The sequence below is a fragment of the Garra rufa genome, chromosome 16, assembly GCF_049309525.1.
Source record: "Garra rufa chromosome 16, GarRuf1.0, whole genome shotgun sequence".
NCBI lineage: Eukaryota > Metazoa > Chordata > Actinopteri > Cypriniformes > Cyprinidae > Garra > Garra rufa.
This window is the reverse complement of record NC_133376.1, coordinates 3404100-3419342: the sequence shown is the minus strand read 5'-3', so window position 1 is coordinate 3419342 and position 15243 is coordinate 3404100. Positions and strand designations below refer to the sequence as shown.

Sequence of the window (15243 nt, the reverse complement as noted above, 5' to 3'; positions counted from 1 at the left end):
TCCTTTAATCTGTGATGGCTATAATTTTTTTTGTTACGGTTATTATTTCATTAACTTGTGACTTCATCCAAATATGATTTTTAGGCTTGTGATTTCATAAAGTAGTCATGTGAATAGTCACAACTCTGTTGGAGAGGGGTAGCATCCCATAACGGAAAATTAACATCCAGTTTGGGTCTGTTCTCCAGCTGATGATGTACGTGCAGAAGGTGATCGCCAACCGTAAGGTGCAGGAGCAGCAGATGGCCATGGCGAGACAGGGAATGCTGCTCAACCAGCTGGCCATGCAGAACGGTCTTACAGGCCCCATGAATCAGATGGATCTGCTGGGGTTGTACCAGCAGCTCGGGGCTCTCCAGGGCCTCCCCTCCTCACAGCTGGGCAAGAACCCGGGTCCGTCTAAGGGCCTGTAGAGGCCTCCGCCCAGCCTACGGCCCCTCGGTGTACACGCAGCTGGACTGATACAGCCAGGACACCTACTGAAGCTCCCCGGTAACGAGAGGGGGTCCCGGGACTTTGTTCAAGGGGTTTTTTGGCAGTGCAGTTTGTCATTTTGTGTATATAGCCTTAATGTTATTCAAGTTCTTTTTTTTCTCTTTCACGTATTTAAGATTGAAGAAGATATTCTCCCCAAATGCTTTTAGGCATTGCAGGTTTGTTTCCCCTTAAATAAGGGCTGTGCATATATAAATAATTATATTGCAAGGAAAACAGCGTGACTGAGGAGGGACCATAGCGTTTCTGTTTTAGAGCCCCCCGTAAACACTATCTGCGCTAATATCTTCCTAGTAGTGGATTGTCATCGGTACTGTGCTAGCCAGTGCTCCAGAGACACTGCAGCGGACACCTTAAACGTAACGTCAAGTCAAATGGCCTTATATCAAGCAGCTAGATCTCTTCTAATGTTTTAAAACCCCTTTTTCTAATCTGCTTTTAGGTATTTAAACTTGTTGTTGCTAAACATGCTATGGAATGTCTGTGTTGTTAAAACTGCTTGCTGAATTCCTCCGGACTTTTGTAACATCAGATTCTCGTTGTAGTGTTGCCTAGCATATTGTTGTGAGTACTGTTCATAATTTCTATTTCTGTTGTTAATTTTTTGTTTTGTTTCTCCGTTTCTTTTCCCCACTTGAGTTGGGATCGCGCCTGTGTCGGCGCGTGGCGGGAGCTAGATACATGTTTGTGTGGTTTAAATGAACTTCAAACCTGTTCTGATGATATAATAATGCTAACACTTTCCTGATCAGGTTAGTGCTCAGGCTGTATTGTTCTCTTCTTGGGCACATCTCCACTTCGGATGCTAAACTAGATGTTTTTCATTGGCGACCATAAGCCCTTTGATATCCACAGGGTGTCATTCAGAAATGTAGAGGAACTTTTTCCCCTCCTGAAAATGTTCTGATGTTAGCATATACACCAACAACTTCTGCCATTAATATGATCTGCTACTTAGTATTTAATATCACATTTAAATAAAGTGACCAAAAGGATGCGTTACATGCAGGTCTTGCTTGTTTTGTTTTATTTTTTGCAAGTTCAGTTGGGCAATTTCTGCACAGCTACTGGCAAATGTTATGACATGTGCGAAGCCATTTTCTAAAAGCTTAGAAACAACAGGGGAAATTAAAGGAGTAGTTTACTTCCAGAACAAAATATTACAGATAATGTACTCGGCCCCTTGTCATCCAAGATGTTCATGTCTTTCTTCAGTCATAGAGAAATTGTTTTTTGAGGAAACCATTTCAGGATTTCTCTCCATATTACTATGGTGCTCCCGAGTTTGAACTTCCAAAATGCAGTTTAAATGCAGCTTCTAAGGGCTCTAAACAATCCCACCTGAGGAAGAAGGGTCTCATCTAGCGAGACATTGACAATTTATATACTTTTTAACTGCAAATGCTCATGTTGGTCTAGCTCTGCATGAACTCTGTGTGTTCGGTTCAAACTCCTATCTAATTTTCTTCGTTTGACATTCTTGGCATGTTTACTAGGTCGGTACTTCTGCAGCGATATTGGGTGATTTTGAAGTTAGATTTTGAAGGGCTAGACCTAGATGAGCGTTTGAGGTTAAACTGTATACAAATTGTCAATTGTTTTAGAATATAACCAATTGTTTTGCTAGATAAGACCCTTCTTACTTGGCTGGGATCGTTTAGAGCCCTTTGAAGCTGCATTTAAACTGCATTTTTGAAGTTCAAACTCGGGGCACCATAGAAGTCCACTATATGGAGAGAAATCCTGAAATGTTTTCCTCAAAAAGCATAATTTCTTTACGACTAAAGAAAGACATGAACATCGTGAACATTATCTGTAAATTTTTGTTCTGGAAGTAGCATACTCCTTTAACTAATTCTTTGAAATTTCCAATAATATTTTTTTAAGGTTGAATAAAAATTATTCTATTTGTGCTTGGTTTTCAGATATTTTGTCAAGAAGAAATTGCTCTTTGCAATTGCAAATGTATCCAGTGAACAAAAGCTAAATGTTTAAAACTTTAGGATTCTGAATTATTAGTTTTGAGAATTGTCTAGAATTCCATTTTGTTCCATTTGCTCTCCGATGGTTCTAAGTAACTCAATGCTTATAGCAGCAACTGTCACAGGTTCTTAAATAAATCGGGTTCTTCAAGTTTGAATGCTATATGGGAACTCGTATGAAATTCACTTACAGGTCAGAAGGCCTACATTTGTTTATTTGAGTAATTCCCCCAACTTACAAAGTTGAACTTTGGCAACCTTCAACTCTAGGTTTTACTTACTCATTTTTTGGGACAGATACATCCAATAGTTGTTTCTTATGCATGTTAAAATTGCCACTCCCTTCCCATGATGCAGCAGTGCAGTAGACAGTCAGATGAGGTCAGCAGAAGACAAGAGAAACTTGTGCCCCTGATTTAAGCCTAGAAAGTTCTGGTTCTGGAGTACTCAAACACTCTCTAATAATTTTCAGTAAATGTAAATGAATAAACGAATGAGACCGTATTTGAGATACCAAATTTCAGATCCGTTTTCTCAAGACAGATCTTAGCTTTTACACCCTGTGACTCTCTCTCCTCCCATACACCCCATTCTTCCCCCTTCGGTCTTTCATCTGCTGTGTCTTTTCTACTGCTTGCTATTATTTTCATTTCTTTAGCTGCCAGGGTTTTTCTCCCCCTCTTTTCCATTCGCCCCCTCAAGCCCACGTCTCCCTCCCGAGGGGAGCTTGCATTCACAGCTTGCAGAAAGCTGCCAAAAGAGAAACATTACAACTATTGCAGATGTTGAAATGTTGATCCCATCCTTGGTATGCCCAGATTACCACTCAGCTAGCTTTGCAGCACCGGGCAGCTGTTGCCCCATCTATCCTCCGATGTTAAAACCTGCTTCCGTTCACATGAACATGCACTATACACTTCTTATCTGAAAGCATTCGAGCGTGCTGGCTGCAGTGCTAACTATTGATCATCCGAGTGTGAACGAGCCAAGCATGTTGTCAGGCATCGTGGTGGGTGGGGTTGCGAATGTTTGTAAATCTGGATTGTTCTGTTCGTTTCTGATGATGTAAGTTGACTGAAACCCTATAGAGTCCATTCAGGGCAACATCAGTACTCATCCAAATCTTCATTCGATCACCAAGGGAGTTTTGCGTTGCTGTGATTTACAATGCATCGGATTCACAAAAAACTCATTACTAACAGTTCTACGTATGTTATCGCTGTTATATAGGTAATTAATGTTGCTGCGCTGCAGACTTTTCAACAGGTTTGACGCCCACCAGTGCAACGCATTCTCTGGTATTGTTTCGCTTTCTGTGGGGCGTTGATTTATGGCTTTACTGGCTGCTTAGGGAGAACTTTCCCACAGGTTCCCCGAGCCAAGAGCTGTCTTTTTACATCATCAGCTAACATCCACATCTCTGGAGAGCTGGATTATTCTGTGAATGCTGCTGTGATGTTCTGGAATTTACGCTGTACTAGATAAACAACATTTCATAGATTGATTGACCCCTTACTTGAAGATTTTCTGAAAGAGGGTGTCAGTGCTCTACTTTGAAGAAAACACAAAGTTAGAATTCATTCTTTGACCTGACTATTCCAAAGACACAAAATATTTGTTTTTATAATCAGTCAGTAAACCGTAATAACTTTGCTCTCCCTCTAAACAAGTCCCACACTAGATTTTCCTTGAATACCCTGTTTTGCTTACAAATCCAGTAGCTTATAGATAGAAGTACAGTTGTTTGTACAATATAGTAGTTCTGTGTTTGGCAAAGACAACCATTCAACCCATGACAACAGTACCTTATCATTTGTGTGTGCAGTCAAACTCAATCAGCTCAGTGTTTCTCAGATTTTAATTGGTACAGAGAATCCTTGCAAATATGGTCACCAACAATAAACAATAGCAGGACAATTTTATTGTCAGTCATTCAGGTCAAATGGTTTAGCCCTTCTGTATAATTTCAGTAGAATCTACAGTTCCAATAACTTCAAGTTCATTACAAAATAGAGCCTTTGAAATAAATAAATATATTTATATATAGATTTATAATTATTCTTTATATGTAGAAAATAAATATATTGTACATCTTATAAATAGGTTTGTCCATATTTACACGTCTTTCACTTGCATTTTAATAATGTTCCTGACAACCTGAACATTATAAGTCACTCCTAGTCAAATGACCAAAGCCTCTACCGAACACTTTAGCAAGCACCATACGTTTCCCCTGCTTGCATTAAACGTGATTTGTTTTCTACTAATCACTTGCTACTGCTGATTTGCCTTTTCTGCTGATTTTGTATGGTTTGAACTCTCCTGAACCTAAAAGAAGCAGACAGAAGACATCAGAAGATCATCTATGTAAGCCCCTCTAGGAAAAGGTTTTTGTTTCCATTATTATTATTATTATTATAAAGCCTTGTTACTTGTTCACCAACTCACAATTGGTACTTTTCCGTTCAAAATTGGTATTCAGTAGAAGCTGGTCATTGTTCTTCAAAGCATCTTTCTCCTTTTAAGTGCCCTTAAAGGTATATTTAATTTGAAAAGCTCTTGCTTTGCATTTGTCCTACAGGAAGGTCAGGGAATACCCCCCATGTCCATCTTCTTGGTAAGTGCTGCATCATGACCTTTCAACATGAATTTGGCCCCAGGGTCACCAGACTGGGTATGTTGAGTTCAAAGGCAATGGTCAAAGGCAGTTTTACTTCCTATGCTCAGGTGACAAGTTACTCAATAAATTTAGGTTTAGACCCCATTTTTTTTCCAGTGAGAACATGCCCAAAATGTGGTCCACTTTACAAAACGTGTCTGCAGAAAGGCGGATTGCATGACACACGTCATGAGGCCCTGAAGTCAACACCTCTTCCTCGAGACATCTTTTGGCACCAGCTTTGGATGCAGGAATGTTCCCTCTTCTCTGTGGTTTAAAACCCATTAAGGAGAGGAAACGGAGCCATCCAGGACACACACGTACTGTTTATCTCAATCACCATTGGAGAGGGCCTCCTCATTTTGGACCAGAACCCAAATATAAACAGCTGTGAGGCGAGAGAAGTAGGGTCTTGTGTTTCTTAATGTTCTTCGGTGTCCGTCTTTCCCATCCAGCACCTCTACTGCGCCTCTCCAACACAGCAACTCTGACGGATGCTTTGGTCACCTATGTTGGAACAAGTCTCTGTAAGCTTGGGGTATCTTCTCGATCTCGACAGGTCTGGGCAGGAAGTGAGTCAACTTCTGATGCTTTTTAGTCCTGCCGCCTTCTCGAGGCGAGCCGTCCTTGTTTAGAGCCACATAATAGTATCTTCCGGTGTCCGTGTGCTTGTAGAGCGTGGATGCATATGTGTTATACCAGTTCTCCTCAAATTGCTCACGGAAAACGCACTCTGCTGTCAGCTTCTTCTGCAAGACATCAAGAAAGAGAAAAAACATTGTTTTGATTATCTGGAAATGTTATGTGCACTATATTATAATGGTCAGTTATGGTAGAATTATTGGAAAGATTTTGTGTCCTAGCATGATAAATAAGCTTTGCCTACAACAGGGGTGTCTAGTCCTGCTCCTACAGAGGTTAGGTTCAACTCCGATTAAACACACCTGAACCAACTAATCAAGCTCTTTTAGGACTACTAGAAAGTTCGAGACAGGTGTGTTGGAGCAAGTTTAAGCTAAACTCTGCAAGAAGGTGGCCCTCCAGGAGCAGAATTTGGCACTCCTGATCTACACAAACTGTTAAAAGATGTAAGACAGGGGTTTCCAAACTCGCTCCTGGAGGGCTGGTATCCTGCAGAGTTTAGCTCCAACTTGCCTCAACACACCTGCCTGGAAGTTTCTAGTATGCCTAGCTGGACCTTGATTTGCTGGTTCAGGTGTGTTTAACTGGGAATTTTGCAGGGGAGTAGCCTTCCAGGAGCAGGATTGGACACCCAAAAATGTGAAACTGCTTTCCCACCATGACCCAGAAATGACCCATCCAAAAAATCTTGCTAGTAACCTATGCTCTGTCCATCAGGAGTACAGTTTAAGTGCATTTGACCACATGTTTAAGAACTAACATACACCTCCCATTTCCAGACCTCCAGATGCACTGGAAAGCATGAGGGTGTGAAGACGTGGTACTGTTTCTTTCTCACAGTGCACAGTTTACCCTCGTCACCATCGCAAAATGTGTGGAGTGGAAACTATCTTGAGGCCAGACAGCAGGTGCTCGCTGCACCAGAGAAGGGAAAGTCATTACGGGCAAGCTTTGCAGTTTACACCCAAAATCATTCTTCAAATCTGTTAACCTTTTTGTCTGCTTCCCCCATGATGCAACATGCTCTCTCACACAAACACGGCAGCTTGAGAGAGTCTGTGTGGGCTGCTACTACTACACCACTGACAGAGCTTCATGAGCGATGACTTCGGGTTACGCAGGTGAACATTCGCTGGCTGACTACACTGCTGAGAACAATAGAAGACACTGGGGCTACATCATGTTTCCTGCCAAAGAACAGTCATGCAGTGGGCCAGGTTCAAGACTTGGTGTCAAGATGATACATTTAAAATTAGTGTTTAAGATAAAGTCAACTTTAAAAGTTCTGTTAAATCGCTTAAACAGTTGGGCGAGCACACAGAATAAGATAGAAAAAGCTATCAGCTAAACATTTCAGAAAACGGATTCACTTAAAACAACTGGAATGCCTTTCGAACAGCTGTAAAAAATTCTATGCTCTTTCAGTTAGGTAGTGTGCTGTTTGGACTAAATACTGCTCCATGCACCGAATTTACATAACATATTAATGTTCTCCATCAGTGATTGTAACCTTGATCTTTATGCAACAGAAATAGACCCAAGCCTGAGTCTTCAGATCATTCACAGGGCTGACCTGCATTTACAGTCTGATTTAATGGGATGTTATCGCATTGCATGTGAAGTCATCTCTTCTTGCTTTAAATAGGTTTGTTTTAACTCAGGATCCACAGAAACGTACTGGGGCCCCCGCTTATTGTCTGTGGAAATCTGATAGCTTGTTTCTCCTGCAAGCATGGCAAAGTCTGCAGAGGGGGAGGCCAGGCGCATTTTCCTATATATGGTTCTGTGCTAGCATGCAAAAAGTCAAATCCCGCTACATGCTTTTATCTCCTGGTCTGCGTTACAATTAGCACTCCGACGGAGAAAAGCGTGATCCTCACGAAGCATGCAGATATGGGGAAACCGAGAGCACTCGGCTCGTATATCCACGATATGTGGGTGTGTATACGTTACACGCTTCATGTGTCCCTGGAAAATATGTAAATATTTTAAGTATGGACCGAAATGAGGAGGCAGTTTTTCTTCTCTGAGATCGAACGCTCCGTCTCAGAGGTTGTTCTCGTGTGGAAAGTTACAAAGACAAAAACAAGGTGAGCCACAAGGGCTACGCGCAGACCTCGCTGATCAGAGGTCAGGGCTTGCAGCAGTGGAAACACTGCTTGTTTTGTCTGGTTAAGTGTTTTTTTGAACATCTACATCATATGGGGAACAGACTATGAGCTGGTGGGTGGGTTGGTTGTCGTTTGCTCCTCATTCCAGCTCTGACTGCATTCCTATTGGAACACTTCATAGAGCAGAACCTTCTGTTGGTGGATGTTGTTTGGAGTGTGTGTGAGCACTACAGGGGTTTGACTTACCGACCCATAGAGTTCACCTTTCTCATTCATCCCCAGATAAAGACCAGCATCCACGCCTCGTATGCTCACCAGCCCGACGGCCAGACTGATAAACTCCAGAATACCTGCCACACAACAGCACTCGTCAGACAATGACCAGACACCTTTACAACTGCAGCGCAGCTGTACATCAACAATGCCATATAGTCAAGTGAGATGTTTTATCTTAGCCCCTTCCCAGCTGAAAGAAACAACTAAAACCAGCCTAAGGTGGTTCACTCTTTAAAATAAAGGTTCTTTATTGGCATTGACGGTTCCATGAAGAACCTTGAACATCCATGGAACCTTTCAAATGCAGAAAAGGTTCTTTAGATTTTTTTTTAAATGTTCTTCAAAATGGTTCTTTTAAAAACTGTTCACTGAAAACCAAAAATGGTTCTTCTATGGCATCTCTGTAAAAACACTCCTTTGGAGCCATTATTTTTAAGAGTCTTTTAGCGACGTTTAAGCGGATCGAGCTGGTATTCCAAGCTGGTGTTTAGCAGGTTGGCCAATTTCTTTCAGTCTGACAAGGTGACAAACCCCATCAAATCACACCAGGCTACCAACTACTCTTCCACTTTTGGCTGGTTTGTGTTTCTGTTGTTTTCCGCTAGGAATGACTGTTATTGCAACAATTTCTTAACATGAAAATCTTTGGCAGTGGCCATCGTACCTTTGTTCTGTACTTGGATCATTTAACATTTGAAAGAATTTGCTCACCTGTGCCCTTACAAGTAAGCTTTCAAAAGACTATCATTTAAAAATGTGCCACAATAACCTAAAAGGACATAAAGTCTTGTTGCTAACACTTATAAGAGCGTGTATGCAATTCAAAAGTCAAAAATCTGAAATGTTTGGTTAAGCCTTGCTTGTACTTTTTTGAAATACTTTTTGATATATATACAGATCGATATTGCGTTAAGGTATCCGCATGGCGGAGCATCCGTGTCAGTTTTTTAGGATACGAGCCCAATCTTGGCCGAAACCAGCTGTTCACACGCTCTTGATTAAAGACTAAAGCAAAACTACACCTTTGTGGCCTTTTACCACCACCTGGACTGAGTATGTTGTGATTTGGATGCCAAACGACGACACAGAAAACTCTCTGAAGCTGGGTTAAGCAGAAGCACATTTCATATGCGTTCAATCAAAGACACTGCCAGCTTGCAACATTACCGACAAACGGCTCGCATTTGCCAGAAGGATGCCAGAAACATGACCGCGGACCACCCAATCCAGTAAAGCTGCTTGTCTCGGCCTAAAAACAAGCATTACCACTGGATTCCACAGTGGTCATGCTTTAATTTAGAGCTATTCCTGTTTTCTGAGCGAGGGCTGCACCTGCACAATGATTACGGATCAGAGCGATGCAAAAAATTCTCATGTCTGGGCTCTGCTATCATTTGTTTATCATTGTAATACCAAGCACTCCTTGACTGATTTATTAGTGCTGTAATTAGTAGTGTCTGTGCCTGTGTCGGCTGGGGTCCTTTGAACATGTTTTCAGAGAAAAACAGCCTCATGCTGTGAGCTTGTTTTCCACTGCAGAGAAGCACCTGCGTCCCTTGACCCTGCGCTGGAGTTCGCCGAGGGCAATTCCAGTGTAAGACTGAGAAATATGCTGCTCTTGCCTAATGGGGGGGATTGATGATATACAGTGGTACCAAAAAGTACCTGGATGCCTAAATCACTCTTAAAAATGTCATCTCACTCAAATGCAACTCAAGCTCTTCTTCGAACAAACTAACAGTCATTTTGTTGTGATTTTTAGAGTTTCAGAACTAGAATTTTTGTACTACATTTTAACACTCTATTGTTTTGTAAATCTAACAGACCCTATACATCTTTTAATGATTTGTGCTAAAAGAATTATGTTATATTTCTTTTGTGTAAATGCATATTTTGTTATTAAATGCAATAAGTGTGCTGTCCAAATACTTGGGACTCCTGTATATGGAGTGTAGATTCCACAAGACACAGGAGGCACGACCCCCAAAACATAATCATTTTTGAAGGAAGGATTCAGCTTCTTGTACCCCCTAAATGCAGATCTGCTTCACTTGAAATCTAAGCTGAGATCTACACCCCTAAAACTGCCCAAGTTATGCATACAAGTTATGTCTTGTGCATGCAATTGCAAAACGAAAGCGAAATCATGACAACTTGATCTGGCAATTTGAACGTTTTTAAATGTTTATTTTTTTAACTTTATAGTGAAGAAGCAGTTATTTCCATATTACAGATTTCTCTAGAGTTTTCGAAGTGAATAGATTGACTAAGAGAGTGCACTTATTCAGTCTGGATTTTGAACACCATAAACAGGTGAATTTTACATCTTTGTGACCCTGGACCACAAAACCAGTCATAAGTAGCATGGGTATATTATAGCAATAGTCAACAATACATTGTATGGGTCAGAATGATCGATTTTTCTTTTATGCCAAAAATCATTAGGTAACTTTCCTATCATAAATTCAAAACTTATTTTTTGATTAGTAATATGCATTGGTAACAATTTCATTTGGACATCTTTAAAGGCAATTTTCTCAATATTTTGACTTTTTTGCACCCTCAGGTTCCAAATCTTCAAATAGTTGCATCTCAACCATAAAAAGTTGTCCTATCCTAACAGATCATACATCAATGGAAAGCTATTTATTCAGCTTTAAAATTATATATAAATCTCAATCTCAAAAAAAGACCCTTATAACTGGTTTTGTGGTCCAGGGTCACATTTGGAGTGAGCTAAACCTGACAAAACGACCCCAAACCTCCTCTAGAGAGGTTTTTGTAAAACTGTAAAAGGTTTTAGGTAGGTTAGTATTTATTACTATTTGTAGGCTATACAATAGCAATTCACGTAAACCTGTGTGCAAATATCAGCATTAGTTTTAATGCAGTAAATCCCTTGAAGTGTCCTGACCTTGAGTTCTTAGTGTAAAATTTAAACTTTTCCCATCTTTGAAACTTTCATGCAAGACGTTAATACACCCAGTTGTATATTAATATAGCTTGAGATGAGACAACGCAGTACATAAATATCCCAGAACAGTTCGTCTGACATAACGCTTAAAGGGCTTTCCCTAAAAATCACCTTTGCGAAATGGTCAGGTGCGCTAGCGCGCCTATGATGCCCAAAAGCGCTGATTGACGAATGAATGAAAGGGTGGATAAAGCTCTCACCGAATCTGCTGTGGTCCTGTCTGGTTCCGTGCACCGTCCCGTTGGGAAATATCTCCAGCTGGAAGCCGGTGCGGCAGTAGAGCTGTCTCCTGCGCAGGATGCCCTTCAGGTGGCCAAAATCCGTGAGCGACCCGCGCTGCAGTCTGCCCTCAATCAGACCCAATCTCTCATTCAAACCATCCGTCAGAGGCACATTCCCTAATGCTGGAAAAGCCTGCAAATCCAGATCGATGCTCCCGAGAAATCCAGCCACCTCTGCCATGACGAGCAAACTTTGGGTGTTTAGAGAGCGGAGAGGAGAGAGACGCTCTTTTCATCCGTGATCAGACTGAACGAGTCATTTATATAGACATCCATATCCTCCCCGAGCCACGCCTGGATGACATCCCTGCTGCTTCACCTTCAGCATGTCAACGGAGAGCTTCTGCTCCGACTTTCACAGCTGATGCTGCTGTCTGTGGCGGATCGTTCTGTCTGTCGCTCGGAGCACAAGTGAGTCTGAAGTCTGCGTGGTGTGCGTAAAGCAGCACTCGAGCGGCAATCGCTGACAAAATACCAAAGCCACGCAGTGCGTAAACTTCTCCTGACTGTGTCTGGGTTTTATTGCTGTAATCGCAAGGATCGGTCTCTCTCTCCGCACACCGCTGCGAGTCACTAGAGGAGTTTCAGGCTGCGTTTCAAACTCTAATGAGCTGCCTGCCTCCCTAGACTGCATTTCTTTTGGGTATCACAGGCACTTGCAGCAACTTGTAACGTAGTTAACGGCGCACCTAGCCATCATTTTGCGTATCACAAGTGCGTGCAGTAACCTGTAACAGTCGGATGCCTACATTGGTTTGTGCAACATTTTGGGGGATGGCAGGTGCCATGGATGTACAACTTTTGGCAACATTTTGTCCAAAAATAACACTGTCAAGACTGGCATATGAAACAATACGTTTTTTAATGGAACGTGTTATTAAACCTTTAGACAAAATAGAAAAAAAATAATCATATTTTGTACATTTATGGCTTATATATGTGACCCTGGACCAAAAAAAACTTTTTTTTTTTCTGGATCTGGAATCTGAGGATGCAAAAAAAATCTAAATACTGAGAAAATTGCCTTTAAAATTGTCCAAGTGAAGTTCTTAGCAATGCAATTAGGTTTTAATATATTTGTGGTAGTAAATTTACAAAATATCTTCATGGAACTTGATCTTTACTTAATATCCTAATGATTTTTGCCATAAAAGAAAAATAGTTCCATTTTGACCCATACAATGTATTGTTGGCTATTGCTACAAATATACCCGTGCTACTTAAAGGAGTAGTTCACTTTCAAAACAAAAATTTACAGACAATGTCCTCAACCCCTTGTCATCCAAGATGTTCATGTCTTTCTTTCTTCAGTCGTAAAGAAATGGTGTTGTTTGAGGAAAACATTTCAGGATTTCTCTCCATATAATGGAATTCTATGGTGCATGCGAGTTTTAACTTCCAAAATGCAGTTTAAATGCAGCTTTAAGGGGCTCTAAACGATCCCAGCCGAGAAAGAAGGGACATATCTAGTGAAACGATCGGTTATTTTCTAAAAACATTTACAGTTTATATACTTTTTAATCTCAAACGCTCGTCTTGCTGAGCTTGTCTTGCCGAGCTAGACCAGACGAGCATTTGAGGTTAAAAAGTATATACCTTTTTTTTTTTTTTTTTTTTTTTAGAAAATAACCCATCGTTTTGCTAGATAAGACCCTTCTTTCCTCAACTGTGATCGTTTAGAGCCCTTTGAAGCTGCATTTTGGAAGTTCGAACTCGGAGGCACCATAGAAGTCCATTATATGGAGAGAAATCCTGAAATGTTTTACTCAAAAAACAAAATTTCCTTACGACTGAAGAAAGACAGACATAAACATCTTGGATGACAAGACATTATCTGTAAATTTTTGTTCTGAAAGTGAACTACTCCTTTAAGACTGGTTTTGTGGTCCAGGGTCGTGTATAGGAAAGTTTTATTAGTTTTTTATTCGGAGGCCCAAAATGAGTTGCTAATATTTATATGGCCAAAAAGTCAGATGGAATTCTGATCATTTGTAATGTAAATAATAAGATCTTTATAACAGTATAGCAGACTACATACATAAAACAATATAAACATCAGTTATCCCTTTATATCTCCCTATAATGTCTGAGTAAGATATTTAAATGCTTAGTTTTATGATATATCTTACATGTAATGCAGTGAAATACAACGATGATTGAGATGAACAAATAAATGTTCCTCAAAAGCTTGATCATATTCGAACTAAAAGGCTTTTTACTTGTTAAAAAGTCGAAAACTATCAATCAGACGACAGAAGGCATGTATTAGATTGTGTGCAACAAGTTTTGCGGCAAAGTTTTGATCATCTTGATCATTTAGAGACCTTAGAAATTTGCGGATCAAATATAGTATGGCATCAGAGGCATTTACAGCATTTTTGGGTATATCATAGATTTGTGCTTACCAATATTTGGAAATGAAAGGCTGTTCTGCACAGTGTGAAGGATGCATGAACACCTATAGAGAGCTGCCTACGTAAATCTCATTTTAAGGCATCACATTTGTGTGCTTTAGAAGGATATTCTGAGTCTCCAGAATCGCTGTCACTGGATCTTGAAGTTGCTTCATGCAAGTGATGCCCAATGATGCTGTCTAGGTAGGCAGCTCTGTAGGCATTGAGACACAGCCTCGGTCTGAGGTTTTCATAGATTTCCTTTCTCCACCTCCCCTGTGTAAGCAGGTGTTTCCTCCTCCTCTCCAGACCAGCTGTTGGATATCTACTGCAGAAATTAAAGGAGCAAAGAAATACAAAAGGTTGATGATGTATTTTATTAAAGCTGAGCGGTGCAGGGAATGCATGGCAGACGGAATTTCATAAAATGTGAAATGTATGCGTCACGTGAAATAGGAATGAGAAATACACCAGATGACCACAAACTTCATATGGGTTCCTCTGTAGGAAATGATGCATGCTGAGTGCTGCCAGAGGCGACCAGCAAACCATGTGCACCTCAAATCAAGGGCTGCGTTGCATCTATAAAACACATCTCTGAAGTGGCCAACACACTCATAAAGATATGTGCTTTGTCTTTAATGTCTGAATAGTTTAAGATCAGCGTTGTTCTTGTATGTAGCTCAGTTTTTCCTTCACAATAGGTAAACATTTTCTTCTGAAAAATAATTGCTGTAGAATGTTCATCAACCAAACAGAATCATTTGATGCATGTGCATTCCTTATAGATTTCTCACTAATTTACACTCAATTCCCATCTGAATCACAACATTCTTTTCCCTCAGGTTTCCTGACTGAAAGTGTAATAGAGAATGCCTTATAAAGTTCAAGTATTAGCTAGGTTCTCAGAAGTGGTGCCAGTCTCACACACTGTAAAAAGCCCCATCGCTATAGTAGTGAGTGAACCCCGTGAGAGAGAGCCCACTCCAGAGGGAGTGATAACTGAAGGTGGTCTATGGTGTGAGCGCAGTGCCGTCTCATGCTTTGAGCATTTGCATGCACACCTATTCCAGTCATTTGCACATGAACCGCTTGCGAGAACTCAGCAGGTTGCATTCTCAGTGTTAGCTGTAAAATTTAGAACTAGTGAAAATTGGATGAGTTTTTTCTTTTCTTTTTTTTTTTTTAAATCTATAAGGACATCTGTTGCTGGTCAGCGATATTTTATAGTTGACATGGTTGATTTATGAGTGAGTGTAGAAAATGTTCCCATATGCTCTGGGGACATATAGTGAAGATAACGACCTCAAGATCATGCCTCATGCTCCAGCGCCTCTCTCGCTCTTCACGGAGAATAACATCTCACAAGTTAATCAAATTTGGCCCATGGATTGGGGTCTTAGCTGTTTATTTGGGATTTCAGATATTTT

General features: G+C 40.7%; 2 protein-coding genes across 3 annotated transcripts in view; one reads left to right on the top strand and one right to left on the bottom strand.

Annotated features, from left to right (window-relative positions):
- The window catches only part of atrx (ATRX chromatin remodeler), an 84188-nt gene extending 82691 nt beyond the window's left edge, over positions 1-1497 (top strand). For both annotated transcript variants that reach the window (XM_073819995.1, XM_073819996.1), the window contains exon 35: positions 189-1497. In XM_073819995.1, coding sequence (XP_073676096.1) covers positions 189-413 — 225 coding nt within the window. In that variant the 3' untranslated portion in view covers positions 414-1497. The remainder of the gene's footprint in view (positions 1-188) is intronic.
- A 2854-nt stretch (positions 1498-4351) lies between these two features.
- On the bottom strand, positions 4352-11917 carry fgf16 (fibroblast growth factor 16). The gene is made up of 3 exons (XM_073820813.1): positions 11340-11917; positions 8136-8239; positions 4352-5885 (listed from the first exon to the last, which is right to left on the bottom strand). The coding sequence occupies exons 1-3, from the start codon at positions 11599-11601 to the stop codon at positions 5640-5642; spliced, it is 612 nt and encodes a 203-aa protein (XP_073676914.1). The 5' UTR covers positions 11602-11917; the 3' UTR covers positions 4352-5639.
- Between the last annotated feature and the right edge of the window lie 3326 nt (positions 11918-15243).